The following is a 16,650-nucleotide window of genomic DNA, read 5'->3' as shown; positions in this document are numbered from 1 at the left end:
GAAAAGCTGCTGGAAGAAGGAGGGGGGGAGGACTTTCAGCAGGAGACCATAAACATCCCGAATATTTGTGGAGCAATTCTGTGCCCTAAATCTCAGTGAATAACAATGCTCGAGATGTCTGCAGTTATAGTCACAACTGCAGGGTGAGCTTCACATTGCCAGTAGCTGTGAAGGTGACTATGGCAATGAACATTTATACAGCTGGCTCCGTCCAGGCTGCACCTGAATATATTTGCTACGTCTCACAATTTTCCATTTTACTCAAAGAGCTAACCACTGTACATTTTTATTATTTTGCCAGAGAAAAACCAATGAAGTGAGCACAGAACTTGGCTAAGATTGCAGGTTCCCCATGGCAACATCTTATGAGCCTTTTTGCACCGTAATCCTCAGTATGATGACAGTAGTCTAGCTAGCTCACATGACAGCAAGCTGACCTTATATAGTTTCAATCTGAGTTTAAACTGCACCACCCTGACTCCAGGTGGAAGCTGCTTGTACTGCAATAGAAGCTGAGATACCAGCCATCAGATGCTGCATGGTGATCGGGTCCACAAGTATGAAAATGGGAAGGATGGGCTCAAAGCTCACCTCACGACTCTGCAAATTTGGTACTTGACTCCTCCATGTCATTTGACATTGAGAGCAGGTGTTCTGACACACTTGTCGCTGCACCAAATGTGTTGTTGCCTGCTCAGTTAGTCACCTTCTGGATGCATATGTCAAAATAGCCTGAGTCCTATAATTGCAGCAGGACTTGTGTGCGGCTTCAAGCTCCATTGATCGTATGCTCAAACTATCCTTGTCCAGGCTGCTCATACCAGGTGTCTCACTATGTGGAGACCCTGCCTCTGCCATCCTCTAAATGATGTGGAGTGTTGGTATCTGATATGGCAGCATGTCTCACATTGTCTGACGCGGCTGTGTCTTCATCATCATTGACTTCATACCTGTTCATTCACTGCCTGGCCAAAGCTGCAGCTCACTTTGTATATATGAAAGGGGAAAGGCTCAAGAATAGGACTGTGATGGGGAGGTGGAGGGGAGAGGTAAGAGGTGCCAGCTTACATCAACTACACAGAGTATGGAATGAAGGGGCGATGAGTTGTGGGAAGGAAGATTATGTATGAGGATACCATCACCTTTCATGGCTTCAGTCGTTAATGAGGGTTAGGACACCTGCTACCTCCAGTTATGCAGCACATTGTCCTACAAGAGAGAAAAGAGAAGAGTCAGTGAGTGATGCTATGTGTTTGTGTAATGAAACTCATGGTTGAATAATCTGTGTGAGATGTGGGTGCGAGTCTGGTAGCACTAGTTGAGTGTGTTGAGGATGTGGCTGAGCATATGAATGCCAAGTGTGAGTCCTGATTGATAGAGATTGTTGGTGGGTGAGTGACAGTAGTTTGGACAATTGAGGGGTGACTTGGGTCAAATGGGACATTGGTAGGACTTAGAATTATATACTTACTGACCTTGATTGTACAGCGAGGTCATTGAACTTCTTACTGCACAACATCCAAGTCCTCGGGGCTAGTTGGCATTGACTTCACAGCTTTTCTGCCCCCACTGCTTTCTGAGTGAGTCTCTAAAAGGCCACCTGCAGATTCAGGACATCCCTGCTATCTTCCACTTCTTCGTCAAGGCATTCGGTGCAACGTCTGAAAACATTGGAATTCTCTCTTTCCCGCATTGAGATTATTCAATGCTTTCCAGGTCAGATTCACTTCCTGCACGGCAGCCAGAACCTGCTCCAGCCACAGTACCCCCATGTGATTGGCCTCTTGCTGTTGTGGCCAGTCAGTCAACAGAAATGACTGGAGACTGCAATAATGTAGAACAACAGGCAGTACCATCTTAGCATGCTACCCGTATTGCAGTCAACAACCATGCAGTCAAAACCATCCTTTTCCCTGTTTCTTTTTTTTGGGGGGGGGGGGGGGGGGGGGGGGGGGGGGGCTAATGTATTTAGCACCCTGTGACTCCATACTAAATAGTGCATCCACTTGTTCAATGGCATTGTTCTTCCAACTCTGGCTTGTACCACATCAGACCATGAAACGGTCTGTGGAATTCTGAAGCAGTTAAAAAACTGAGGCTTTGAAATTACACATTGAAATGATGGGTTTGGATTATTTTTAATGTCTAAAACTCCACTCATTTTCTTTCAAATGGGTTCACAGCTAAACTATCAGAGACTAGAATGCTGCAACATGGATTAATAAATAGAAAGGCATTCTGGCAGAAGAGCATCAATTTGAAATGTTAACTGTTTGTCTCTGCACTAGTGCTGCCTAGCCGCTTGAATATTTCCAGCATAGGGCAGCACGGTGGCCTCACAGCGCTGAGTACCCGGGTTCAATCCCGGCCCCAGGTCACTCACTGTCTGTTGGAGTTTGCTCCGTCTCCCTGTGTCTGCGTGGATCTCACCGAACAACCCAAAAACATATGCAGGGTAGGTGGATTGGCCACACCAAATTGCCCCTTAAATGAAAGAAAAGAATATTTCCAGTATTTTTTGTTTTTAGTTTGGACATATAAATGACAGCGCATGCCTGGTGATCCTGATTGGAATGCCAGTGGATATTATTTATATGGACTTGTCGAAGGGATTTGATAAAATTCCTCATAAGAGACTGTTAGTGAAGTTGAAGGAATGGAAATGAAGAGTTATTGACCTCGTTCGGAAATTGGCTGAGAGGCAGGAGATGATGGACAAATGCTCCAATTAGTAACAAAAGCTACATACTGCAGATGCGTAATAAAAACAAAGTTCTGGAAAAACTCAGCAGGTCGGGCAGCGTCTGTGGAGACTTAACATTCCAAGTCCAATATGACTTCTTCAGAACTAATTACTCGAATCGGTGGATGTTCAGGAACTGTGTTGGGACCTCCTCTATTATTAATGATTTGGATAATGGGATGGAAAACTACCTTTCCAAATTTGCTGGCAACACAAAAGAGAGGAGACATTGTAAGCAGTGAAGATGGAAGCCTAACATTCCAAAGAGGTATTGATAGATTAAGCAAATCGACAGAACTGCGGCAAATGGATTTTAATGTGGACAAATGGGAGGTCATCCATTTTAGACAAGGATTAATTGAACAGACAGATTATTTTCTAAATGGTGATAAGCTAGAAATAATGGAGGGCTAAGAGACTTGGGCATCTAGGTATATGGATGATTAAATGTTATGAACAGATGCAGAAAATCAAACAGGCTAATGGAATGCTCGTCTTTCTACCTGGAGGACTTGAATACAGTGGCGTGCAGAGGTCTGGTGATGCCCGGGGCAAATCTTGATTGTATGCCCCAAAGACTCAAGTATAAGGCCTAATATACTGAGAAATATTATGAGAAAGGAAAACATTTTGAATATATAAACACAGATGAAACATGAAATAAACGCTTTATTCGATTTTAATATAAATCAATCAAATTTATTAAGTTCTTTTCCCCAAATGATACCTCCTGTCACAAAACACCTGAACTACTTCACTTTTTACATCAGCTGTGAGAAATTCTTTTTCAATGCTTATTAAAGCCAGGTTGGTCAGTCGCTCCTGTGACATAGAAGACCTCAGATATGTTTTTATTAATTTCAGTTTTGAAAATGACCTTTCACAGCTTGCGACTGAAAATGCGATTGTAAGCAGTAATCTGTATGAAACACACAGCGTCGGAAAGACATCCCTCCCATACTGCAGTAAAGACTCCAGAGCATCTTTAGGATCAGGGGGAACTCTATTCCCTCCAGCTCGAAGGAGCATCACAAAATCAATAATTTTGTCATATAACTGAATTGCAACCACATCATTGTCATAATAATTTGCAAAGTCTGAACATTCATTTTTTAATTTCTCTCTTTCTTGTTCATCTTCAATCACTCCTGAATTCAAGTTCAGAAGAAAAGAAAATCGGTCACTGAGTCTTTGAAGACGGACACTGCGGTCTTCAATTTCAGTTTTTAATCTGTTCACAATCTCTACCATTACTCTATTCATTTCTTCTTGTGCCGTCAGTCCACTATCTCTTGCTGACTCTCCAGGCATTATTCTTCTTCTCCTTGTTCGTGCAATTGGCATTCCCCAATTTTGACAATATTCATTGGCTAAATCTATTGCATTGTGGATAATTTCGTCATTCTTCAAATTCAAGATATGAATAAGTCCTCTCAGATCACAAGAAGCTTCATGGAACCCCATTTTCGGACCCTGCAAACGTTTTGAGACTTTATCCACTGATGATAAAACTGAGTACCAAAAATTTAATAAAGCTATAAATGGGAACTGTTGAATAGAGTTCAGTAGCGATCCTGCATCAGATTTAGTTTCCCTTGAAAATTCTCCTTCCAGCAGGTGTTGAAGGCTTGCAATAACGTTGTCACACTCTTCGTGGATTACTTGCACAGCATCATGGCTGGAACTCCATCTTGTGTCACACTGTCTTTTCACAGTCCGAGTGACAAATGATTTTAACACTTCCCAACGAGAAGTAGATGAAGAAAAAAAAGTAAAGAGTTTTTCTAGAATGCCAAAAAATGTAACAACAACAGGTTGCACCTCACTTGCATGGACACAGGACAAATTGAGGCTGTGGTTCTCGCAGTTCACAAACACAGCTTTTGGGTTAACCTCAAGAATTTTTTGTTGAACACCTCCTCTCACTCCAGCCATAACTGCTGCGTTATCATATGCTTGACCACGACAGTCATTCATGGAAATTTTGTCTTCTTCCAATTTTTCCTGAATTTTATTTACCAGGCTGACTGCATCTTTCTTGTTGACTTGAAAAAATCCCAGAAATGTCTCCTTTATTTCTACTTTTCTGTTTTCATCAATATGAACGTAACGCAGAATTTCAGAAACCTGATCTTCATGGGCAATATCTGGAGTTGAATCCAGCATTATGCTAAAATATTTTGCGTCCTTAATTTCGGAAATTATATTTTTCTTGACAGTTTCACCAAGAAGATTGATTATTTCGTTTTGAATTCTGTTGGACAAGTAGGTGACACTTTTTGGTTTCTCTTTCCCTCACTGCAAGTGTTTTGCTAAGATGTCATCATATTTGGCCAAAAGTCTGATTGTTGCTAGAAAGTTTCCTGTATTTTCACTGACTGTCTCCCCTGGCTCTGATAACCCAGATATTCCTTCTCCTCGATGTCCACGATAGGCCAGATTCTGTTTTGCCAGAAAGGATATAACCTCGACAATCCGTTCAGTTATAGCTTTCCATCTTTCTTTTCAGCAGACATTTGCTGTTGAAGTTCAGCATCTATCGTAGTTGAATGATGGAGTCGAACTACGAGGTTCAGGTATTCCCTCATGTGAGCTCTATGAGAAGGGCTTTTCTCATGGTCAGGTATTGTTGGATTTAATTTTCTCCAAGTGGAGAAACCGTCTTCCTTTCCAAAGTTTAACACAGACGACAAATGCTCCTTTGAAAACAAAAAGCAAACAAAACAGTAGCATGCTTTCCGATATGGAGAGTATAACAACCATTTTCTCTCCACAATTTCTCCGTTTGTGGAAACTTTATCAAACCACTGTTTGGAAAATGATCTCCCATCCTTCTCAGCAAATGGACCACTTTTATTCTGATATCTTTAAGGGCCATGTTGTAATATTGTCACCTTCAAATGATCTGGAAACAGATCATTCTTCAAACAGCCAAAATCGCTTCTTTGCAAAAATATGCAAAAATCTTCTTTATTTTCTTCACATGGATCATCATCCTGACAATGAGACTGAGGAGAAAGAGTATTATGTTCTGACCGAGCTGAATCCGTATCAGAAAAATCCTTCTCTGCACCCACATCATCTTTTACTTCTCCAGGTTCTCCTACTTCTTCTTTACTTCTTTTTATCCATGCATCTAATGCCCCTCTTTGATGGGACTCTTCTTCGACTCTGGCCCTGTTCTGTGCTCCACTCGGTTGTACACGAAATACTCGGTTGTACACGAAATACTCGTAACATTTCATTTTCTATCTCAAAAACCGTAAGACGCATGAGAAAATGGGAAGAAAATGGTAAACAATCGGTCAGTTGCAGACGGATAAACCGTATTTCATTTCTTTGTTCCTTCGTATCAAATTATTTCACACTGATTCTCCACTGATAATTTTGTGCAATTTATATCATAGACTTGCAAATTAGTGGTATCTGTATTCGAATATTAGCATGTTAAGGAATAAATGTCTCCTATTCCGAGATTAAATGCCATAGCAGTCCTCTGATCATCCAGGCTTCACTCTTACTACATCCCACGTAAATATTTCATTAAATATCGCCAAAAAACCTATAAAAACCGTAGTTGCACCTGTTCTAGAGCTATTCACTGACCTGAGTAGGTAAAAGAACTAATCTAGATGCACAAAAAGCTGAAGAAAAGACGAGTTATGACTCGAGGAAACACAGGAACGAACAGCCACGTCTGCTTGTTGCTTTTGATGGTTGCACCACGTACATCATCCGCATGCGTGTGGGGGGATGGGGAGAAGGACCATTTTCTCTAGACAGAAAGGGTATACCATGTTAAAGGAATAAAGGGCTAACAACTGCCTCTGCAGTGTGGTGAGCCTCCAAAAATTGATTTATCACCGCTGAAATTTAAAAATTACTATCTTATTTCCTTCTCTGGGGCAGCACGGTGGCCTAGTGGTTAGCACAACCGCCTCACGGAACTGAGGACCCAGGTTCGATCCCGGCTCTGGGTCAATGTCCGTGTGGAGTTTGCACATTCTCCCCGTGTCTGCGTTGGTTTCGCCCCCACAACCCAAAAAATGTGAAGAGTAGGTGGATTGGCCACGCTAAATTGCCCCTTAATTGAAAAAAATAATTGGGTAATCTAAATTTTAAAAAAGAAATTTAAAAAAAAAAAAAAATTTTTTTTTTCCTTCTCTGATTGGATGCCCCCATCCAATGGATGCCCGGGGCCAATGCACCATCGCCCCCCCCCCCCCCCCCCCCCCCCCCCCGCACGCCACTGCTTGAATACAAGGGGGTAGAAGTCAGGCTTCAGCTATTCAAAGCTCCGGTTAGACCAAAAGCAGCTTTGGGGCCCGCACTGGAGGAACATAACATTGGCCTTGGAGGGAATGCAGTTCTGCATTTGCTTTAACAATACCTGAATGCCCATGTTGAGGATTTGCTATAACAATATCTGGATGTCCAAGTTGAGGTTATGTGGAGCGATTACATAAACTAAGATTGTACCCCTGGAACTTAAAAGGTTAAGGGGTAATCGAATCAAAGTTTCCACGATAATAATTAGGGGAACAGATGAGGAGATGGAGAAAGACTATTTCCGTTGGTTTAAGTGTCTAGCGACTAGAGGATGTGGGGCTGAATTTTCTCCTTGGAGATGGGAATTGGGAGTAATTTCTCACCTCACTTCCTGAATGGCCGTTACCACCCCACAGTATTTCTTCCCCCCCCCCTCAGAATTGCGGGCGGGCTGCAATGGGGGGGGGGGGCTGCTGCCTCCCGAAGCAGGGTGGAGGTGGGCACATGTTGAAGTGGCAGGGTTTACTCACTGGGACATTAGCCCAGCTCTATAGATGAGCATGAAATCCGCTAATCCCTACCCCACCCCTTCGCACACCCCTCCCCACCCTGCACACTCACCCAGCATCCACTAAATGCAGAGCTCTTTGAGCTTCTTCGTTGTTCCCAGGCAAGTTACTGGAGGCAATATTTGATAGGAAATGACTGATTTAATTTGATATTGTTCTTTTCTGCAGCCCTATGCAATCAATGGCATGATTACTCCACAAAGCAACATAGATTTTGATTTGAGCTTAAGGCAAAGGTAAGAAATGATTGCAGTGTCAGTAATTCTGAAAGACAATGAAAACAATGGTTTTGGAACAGCTCTGTTAAAAATGTAATATTTTTCTTTTGAAAGAAATCCAAGCTGGGGTCTGAGAGATATAAGAATGTTACAAAAACTGGCTGAAGAAAATGGGATGACATTCAAGAAGATGGTATGAACTTATTATTTTCGAAATAATCAGAATGCATGTGAGATGGTGATTAATGGAGTGTTTCAGCACAATCAAAGCTCCCCCAATACTTTCATATTGGCCACTAAAAATGCATTCCATGTATTTGACTTTACTTACATCACGTACTTGTAATATATATGAGTCTCCCTCTTTCCCTTCTCTTGTTTTTTCTTCCTCATTCCTGCTTTCATCTGGAAGGGTTGGAATGGTAAGGTGTCGAGGAAGGATGCCACTAATAGTTAGCATTTGCAGAGTAACGGTGGACCTCAGCATCACCGTTCCCATACCATCCTTAAGGAGAGGTTGATGTGTGGCAGTATTGTCATTGACATAGTAATCAGAAATACAGGGTAATACTCTGGAGACCGGAGATCGAATACCATCACAGCAGATGGTGGCACAGTGGTTAACACTGCTGGCACAGTGCCAGGGACCCAGGTTCAATTCCAGCCTCGCGTGGCTGTTTGGAGTTTGCACTTTCTCCCTGTGTCTGTGTGGATTTCCTCCCACAGTCCAAAGATGTGCAGGTTAGGTGGATTGGCCATGCTAAATTTTTAAAGTCCTGAAGACTTGTGCACCAGAGCTTGCCACACCCCTAGCCAATCTGTTCCAGTACAGGACACACCTGGCAATGTGGAAAATTGCCCAGGTGTGTCCTGAACACAAGAAACAGGAGAAATCCAATTTGGCGAATTACCACCCTATCAGTTTACTCTTGATCATCAGCAAAGTGCTGGAAGGAATCATCAACAGATCAACAGTGCTATCAAGCGGCACTTACTCAGCAATAACCTGCTCACTGGTCACTCAGCTTCTTACCTCATTACAGCCTTGGTGCAAACATGGACAAAAGAGCGGAACCCAAGAGGGGAGTTAGCATCAAGGCAGCATTTGACCAAATATGGCACCAAGGAGCCCTACCAAAGCTGGAGTCAGTGGGAACCAGGGAGAAAACCCTTTGCTGGTTGGAGTCTTACTTAGCAGAAAGGAAGATGGTGGTGGTTGTTGAATGCCGATTATCCCAGGAGATCACTGCAAGAGTTCCTCCGTGTGTTGTCTTAGGCCCAACCATCTTTTTGTTTTAAAAATGTATTTTATTACAAACATGTATAAAAACAGGTTACAGCAAATAAACACCCTGGGAAACATACTTCCCAGCAATGAACTAAACAGTCTGTACAAGTCCCTCCCCCGAGGAACAGCTCCTCAAACACGGTCACAAAAATCCCCACCTTATCTCAATCCCTTCTGCAGAGCCCCTTAACTCATACTTTATCTTCTCCAACCGCAGGAAGTGGTACAGATCACCCAACCAAGCCACTACCCCCAGTGGCGATGCCGACCGCCACTCCAGTACAGTAAAATCCGAAACCGTGCAATCAGAGAGGAAAAGGCCATGGAATAGGCCTTTCTCCTCTCCATGAGCTCCGGCTTCTCTGAAACCCCAAATATCGCCACCAAAGGGTCCGGGTCCATTTCCTCCTCCACTATCCTGGTTAAGACCTCGAACACTCCCGCCAAAAATCTTCCCAGTTTTTCACAACCACAAAACATGTGCGCGTGACTCACTCGCCCCCGCCCACACCTCTCACACTCATCTGCTACCTCCTGGAAGAACCCACTCATTCTCGCCCGAGTCATATGCACCCTGTACACCACCTTAAACTGCATCCGGCTCATCCTTGCACAGAAGGTCCCGTCTATCACACGCAGTGCCTCACTCTATCCTCCCCTTCCCATTTCTCTTTGATCGTCACCACCTGCCCACCTCACTGCCCCCTCCCCCCCCCAAGCCACTTGTATATATCCCCAATTCTTCCCTCCCCTTCCACATCCGGAAGCAGCAATTGCTCCAGCAACCTAGGGAACCCCCTCCAGACCTCTCGCACAAAGTTCCTACTCTGTAGATACCTGAACTCACTCCCCCTCGGTAGCTCTACCCTCCCCCTTACCTCCTCCAGACGGGCGAACCCTTCCTCCAAATACAGATCCCTTACCTTGACCAGCCCCACTTCCCTCCACCTCCAGTATACACTATTCATCCCCCCTGGCTCAAACCCATGATTCTCGCATACGGCGGTGACACCGACATCCCTTCTACCCTAAAATGTCTCCAGAACTGATTCCATATCTTCACCGTGGACTGCACCACCGGGCTCCCTGAATACCTACTCAGCGCCATTGGAAACACTGCCATCACCATAGACCTCAAAATGGACCCCGTACAAGATTCCTCCTCCATCCTAACCCACTCTACCGCTTCTCCTTCCCACCATTACCGCACCTTATCCACATTCGCCGTCCAATAATATCAGAGCCCCCAATGGATTCATCGCTACATTCAACAGCCGTCTTATATTACTCGCGAGCTGCCTGCCCTTCACGAAACCTGCTTGATCCTCTGCAACCACCCCCGGGGCAAAATCTTCCATCCACCCTGCCAACAACTTAGCCAATACTTTCACATACTTGTTCAATAATGATATGGGTCCATTCAACCCACATTCCATCTGGTCCTTCCCCTTTTTCAGGATTAGCGTGATTAATGCCTGCTTGATTACTGTCTCCAGCAGCTCCCCCTTCTCCAGCGCTTCATTAAACGCCCCCAACAGATGTGGTGCCAGGGCTGTCGCAAATTCCTTATAAAATTCCGTCGAGTATCCATCCGGCCCAGGGGCCTTCCCCGACTTCATATCCCTGATACCATCTAGCACCTCCCTCAGCCCAGGGGCTCCTCCAACGCCTGCCTCTGTGCTCTTTGCTTCCTCCACCTGGGGAAATTCCAGCTCGTCCTGAAACTGCTCCATGTCCCCCTCCTCTCTCTCTCTCTCTCTCTCTCTCTCTTCCCCCCCCCCCCCCCCCCCCCCCGAGGTCCGCCCTGTAAAGGCCCTGGCAGTACTCCCTAAACGTCTCGTTTATCTTCCCAGGCTCCGACACCACATCCCCAGCCCTAGTCCGTAACTTCAATATTTCCCTGGACGCGACTTGCCTCTGCAGCTGGTGCGCCAGCATGCGGCTCGCCTTCTCCCCATATTTGTATTGCACTCCTTGTGCCCTACGCAGTTGCCCTACCGCCCTCCCCGTTGTCAGCCTGCCAAACTGCCCTGCAGCTTTTTCCCGCGGTGGGCACCCTCGAATACTACCTGTCCACCTCCACTATCTCTTTCATTAGACGGTCATGTTCCTCCCTTCTTTCCCTATCCGTATGAGCCTTAAACGAATTTCCCTCCGACCACTGCCTTCAGGGCTTCGCACAAAATGGCCGCCGACACCTCCCTATTCTGATTCAACTCCACATACTCCTTAATCGCCACCCGCACCTTATCATAAAAACCTCCGTCCGCCAACAACCCCGAATCAAATCTCCACCCCAGCCTCTGCTCTCGTCCCGCTCTAAACTGAATCGCCAGCCAGTGGAGCGCATAGTCCGAGATAAGTATCCCTACATACTCTGCTCTGTCCTCTCCATCCCCACCAAAATCTCCCGACTCACGACAAAGTAATCAATCCTCGAATACACCTTACAGACGTGTGAAAAGAAGGAATATTCCCTTCCCTCTGGGTTCTGAAAGTGCCATGGATCCACCATACCCATCCTCCTCATGAAACTCCCCACCCCAGCTCCCTTGCCATTCGTACCCTACCCATCGACCTGGGGCTCGACCTATCCACCGTCGGCTCCAGGACACAGTTAAAATCTTCTCCCATGATCAAAGTACAGCACAGGAACAGGCCCTTCGGCCATCTAAGCCTGCGCCGGCCATGCTGCCCGTCTAAATTAAAGTCTTCTACACTTCCGGGGTCCGTATCCCTCTTCCCATCCTATTCGTGTATTTGTCAAGATGCCCCTTAAATGACACTATCGTCCCTGTTTCCACCATCTCCTCCGGCAGCGAGATCCAGGCACCCACTACCCTCTATGTAAAAAAACTTGCCTCGTACATCTTCTCTAAACCTTGCCCTTTGCAATCTTAAACCTATGCCCCCTAGTAAATGACCCCTCTACCCTGGGAAAAAGTCTCTCACTATCCATCCTGTCTATGCTCCTCATAATTTTGTAGACCTCTATCAGGTCGCCCCATAACCTCCGTCGTTCCAGTGAGAACAAACCGAGTTCATTCAACCTCTCCTCATCGCTAATATCCTTCATACCAGGCAACATCCTGGTAAATCACTTCTGCACCCTCTCTAAAGCAACCACATCCTTCTGGTATGGTCGTTTGGTGACCAAAATTAAACACTATACTCCAAGTGTGGCCTAACTAAGATTCTAAACAGCTGCAACATGGTTTCCCAATTTTTATACTCAATGTCTGGTCAATGAATGCAAGCATGCCGTATGCCTTCTTGACTACCTTCTCCATCTGTGTTGCCCCTTTCAGTGACCTGTGGACTTGTACACCTAGACCTCTCTGACTGTCAATACTCTTGAGGGTTCTACCATTCACTGTATATTCCCTACCTGCATTAGACCTTCCAAAATGCATTACCTCACATTTGTCCGGATTAAACTCCATCTGCCATTTCTCCGCCCAAGTCTCCAAACGATCTAAATCCTGCTGTATACTCTGATAGTCCTCATCGCTATCCGCAATTCCACCAACCTTTCTGTCATCTGCAAACTTACGAATCAGACCAGTGAGTTTCCTCCAAATCATTTATACTATGAGTAGCAAAAGGTTCCAGCACTGATCCCTGCGGAACACCACTAGTCACAGCCCTCCAATCAGGAAAGCACCCTTCCATTGCTACTCTCTGCCTTCTATGACCTAGCCAGTTTTGTATCCAACTTGCCAGCTCACCTCTGATCCCGTGTGACTTCACCTTTTGTAACAGTCTGCCATGAGGGACCGTGTCAAAGGCCTTACTGAAGTCCATATAGACAACATCCACTGCCCCACCTGCATCAATCATTTTTGTGACCTCCTTGAAAGACTCTATCAAGTTAGTAAGACACGACCTCCCCTTCACAAAACTATGCTGCCTTTCGCTAATACGTCCATTTGCTTCCAAATGGGAGTAGATCCTGTCTCAAAGAATTCTCTCCACTGACGTAAGGCTCACCAGCCTGCAGTTCCCTGGATTATCCTTGCTACCCTTCTTAAACAAAGGAACAACATTGGCTATTCTCCAGTCCTCCGGGATATCACCTGAAGATAGTGAGGATCCAAAGATTTCTATCAAGGCCTCAGCAATTTCCTCTCTTGCCTCCTTCAGTATTCTGCGGTAGATCCCATCAGGCCCTGGGGACTTATCTACCTTAATATTTTTCAAGACGCCCAACACCTTGTCTTTTTGGATGTCAATATGACCCAGGTTATCTACACACCCTTCTATGGACTCAACATCCACCAATTCCTTTTCTTTGGTGAATACTGATGCAAAGTATTCATTTAGTACCTCACCCATTTCCTCTGGCTCCACACATAGATTCCTTCCCCTGCCCTTCAGTGGGCCAACCCTTTCCCTGGCTACCCTCTTGCTTTTTATGTACGTGTAAAAAGCCTTGGGATTTTCCTTAACCATATTTGCCAATGACTTTTTGTGACCCCTTTTAGCCCTCCTGACTCCTTGCTTAACTTCCTTCTTACTTTCCTTATATTCCACACAGGCTTCGTCTGTTCCCAGCCTTCTAGCCCTGACAAATGTCTCCTTTTTCTTTTTGATGAGGCCTACAATATCTCTCGTTATCCAAGGTTCCAGAAATTTGCCGTATTTATCCTTCTTCCTCACAGGAACATGCCGGTCCTGAATTCCTTTCAATTGATATTTGAAAGCCTCCCACATGTCAGATGTTGATTTACCCTCAAACATCTGCCCCCAATCTAGGTTCTTCAGTTCCTGCCTAATATTGTTATAATCAGCCTTCCCCCAATTTAGCCGATTCGCCCTTGGATCACTCTTATCCTTGTCCACCAGCACTTTAAATCTTACTGAATTGTGGTCACTGTTCCTGAATTGCTCCCCTACTGAAACTTATACCACCTGGCCGGGCTCATTCCCCAATACCGGGTCCAGTACAGCCCCTTCCCTAGTTGGACTATCTCCATATTGTTTTAAGAAGCCCTCCTGGATGCTCCTTACAAACTCTGCCCCGTCTAAGCCTCCAGCACTAAGTGAGTCCCAGTCAATATTGGGGAAGTTAAAGACTCCCATGACAACAACCCTGTTGCTTTTACTCCACTCCAAAATCTGTCTACCTATCTGCTCCTCTATCTCCTCCTCGCTGTTGGGTGGCCTGTCGTAAACCCCCAACATTGTGACTGCACCCTTCTTATTCCTGATCTCTACCCATCTTGCCTCGCTGTCCTCTGAGGTGTCCTCCCGCAGTACAGCTGTGATATTCTCCCTAACCAGTAGTGCGACTCCTTCACCCTTTTTACATCCCCCTCTATTCTGCCTGAAACATCTAAATCCTGGAATGCTTAGCTGCCAATCATGTCTTTCCCTCAACCAGGTCTCTGTAATGGCAACAACTTCATAGTTCCAAGTACTAATGCAAGCTTTAAGTTCATCTGCCTTACCTGTTATACTTCTTGCATTAAAACATATGCACTTCAGGCCACCAGTCCCGTTGTTTTCAGCTACTCCCTGTCTGCTCTTCCTCAGAGCCATACTGGCCCTATTCCCTAGTTCTCCCTCAATTTTTTCACCTTATGACCTCCTGCTCCAGTACCCACCCCCTGCCATACTAGTTTAAAACATCTAAATGTTTTAGATATGTGACACTAGCAAACCTCGCGGTCAATCAACTGGTGCATGGCCAAATCTGGGATTGCTGCCAGCAACCCCCTCATAAAACCCACATCATCTCAATTTCCGACATACACGTTTATCAACACCACAGGTGCTCCTTCTAACATCCCACTCACAATCACGTATCTCCCACCTGGATCCCTCACCTTCGAACATACAAATCCCATTTTGTTTGCTCATTAAAATCGCCACTCCCCTTGATTTCCAATCAAACCCCGAGTGGAAAACCTGACCAACCTACCCTTTCCTTAACCTAACCTGGTCCTTCACACGGAGGTGCGTCTCCTGCAGAAAGACCCCACTTTCAAGCTCCTGAGGTGCGCGAACATCCGTGACATTTTAAGGCCCAACCATCTTCAGCGGCTTCAACAGCCAACTTCCTCCCAATGTAAGATCAGACGTGGGGATGTTCACTGATGATTGCACAATGTTCAACACCATTTGTGACTCCTCAGATATTGAAGCAATCCCTGTGAAAATGCAACAAGACCTGGACAATATTCAATCTTGGGCAGATAAGTGGCAAGCAACATACGTACCAAACAAGTGTCAGGCAAAGACCATTTCCAAAAAGAGACAATCTAACTTCGCCCCTTGATATTCAATGGCATTACCATCACTGAATCCGCAACTATCAACATCTTTGGGGTTACCATTGACCAGAAACTGCACTAGTCATATAAATATCGTGGCTACCAGAGCAGGTCAAAGGCTGGTACTCCTGTGGTGAGCAACTCACCTCATGACGTCCCATAGCCTGTCCACATCTACAAGGCACAAGTTTGGAATTTGTTGGCGTACTCTCCATTTGCCTGGGAGAGTGCAGCTTCAATACTCAAGAAGCTCAGCACCATCAAGAAAAGGTTTGATTGGCACAAACATTTACTTCCTCCACTAGCGCGTACAGTAGCAGCACTGTTTACCATTTATAAGATGCACTGCAGGAACTCATCAAGGCTCCTGAGACATCATCTTCCAAACCCATGACAATCACCATCTGGAAGGACAAGGGCAGCAGATACCTGGGAATACCAGGATGTTCCACACCAAGACACTCACCGTCCTGACTGGGAAATATATCCCTGTATTTTCACTGTCGCTGGGTCAAAATCCTAGAAATCCCTCCCTAACAGGACTATGGGTGCACCTACACCTCGGGGACTACAGCAATTCAAGAAGGCAACTAACCAGCACCTTCTCTAGGGTAACTAGGGATGGACAGAATACTGAACTTATTTAATAAATATGTAGATGCAAACAAATTTTGGATTTAACGGGAAGCTGAACGATTAGATCAAATGGACAACTTCAAATCCCCTTTCAGAATGCTCCCTTCAGAATGATTAATTTTATGTTGCTTTAAAAGCTGGGCCTAAACTGTTGTAGTAATGTATTCTGTATTTGTTAAAAACGTGAACACTTTCCCTTCATTTTAAAAGGGATGAATATCATCATAGGAGATTATGTCATTCATTGCCGGGGCAGCACTGTAACACAAGTGGATAGCACTGTGGCTTCACAGCACCAGGGTCCCAGGTTCGATTCCCCGCCAGGTCACTGTCTGTGCGGAGTCTGCACGCTCTCCCTGTGTCTGCGTGGGTTTCCTCCCACAGTCCAAAGACGCGGAGGTTAGGTGGATTGGCCACGATAAATTGTCCTTAGTGACCAAAAAGGTTAGGAGGGGTTATTGGGTCACGGGGATAGGGTGGAAGTGAGGGCTTAAGTGGGTTGATGCAGACTCGATGGGATGAATGGCTTCCTGCACTGCATGTTCTATGTTCTATGAGTCAGTGATGTTGTGAGTGCAACATGTCTGGATTAAGACAGGCCTTCTCTCATTCTTTTCTATACACGTTATGCACCATAATGTCACTTGACTCT

The 16,650-nt window shown here is 45.3% G+C and overlaps 1 protein-coding gene across 1 annotated transcript in view; it reads left to right on the top strand.

The window, feature by feature from the left end:
• mettl26 (methyltransferase like 26) overlaps window positions 1-16,650 on the top strand; it is a 55,922-nt gene that overhangs the window by 35,876 nt on the left and 3,396 nt on the right. The window contains exons 4-5 of the mRNA XM_038820439.1: window positions 7,750-7,817; window positions 7,914-7,992. Of these exons, the coding sequence (XP_038676367.1) occupies window positions 7,750-7,817; window positions 7,914-7,992 (147 nt within the window). The remainder of the gene's footprint in view (window positions 1-7,749; window positions 7,818-7,913; window positions 7,993-16,650) is intronic.

Source organism: Scyliorhinus canicula, chromosome 15, assembly GCF_902713615.1.
Source record: "Scyliorhinus canicula chromosome 15, sScyCan1.1, whole genome shotgun sequence".
NCBI classification, from domain to species: Eukaryota; Metazoa; Chordata; class Chondrichthyes; order Carcharhiniformes; family Scyliorhinidae; genus Scyliorhinus; species Scyliorhinus canicula.
Note: the sequence above shows the minus strand (reverse complement) of the source record. Positions and strands in the feature narration are given on the sequence as shown.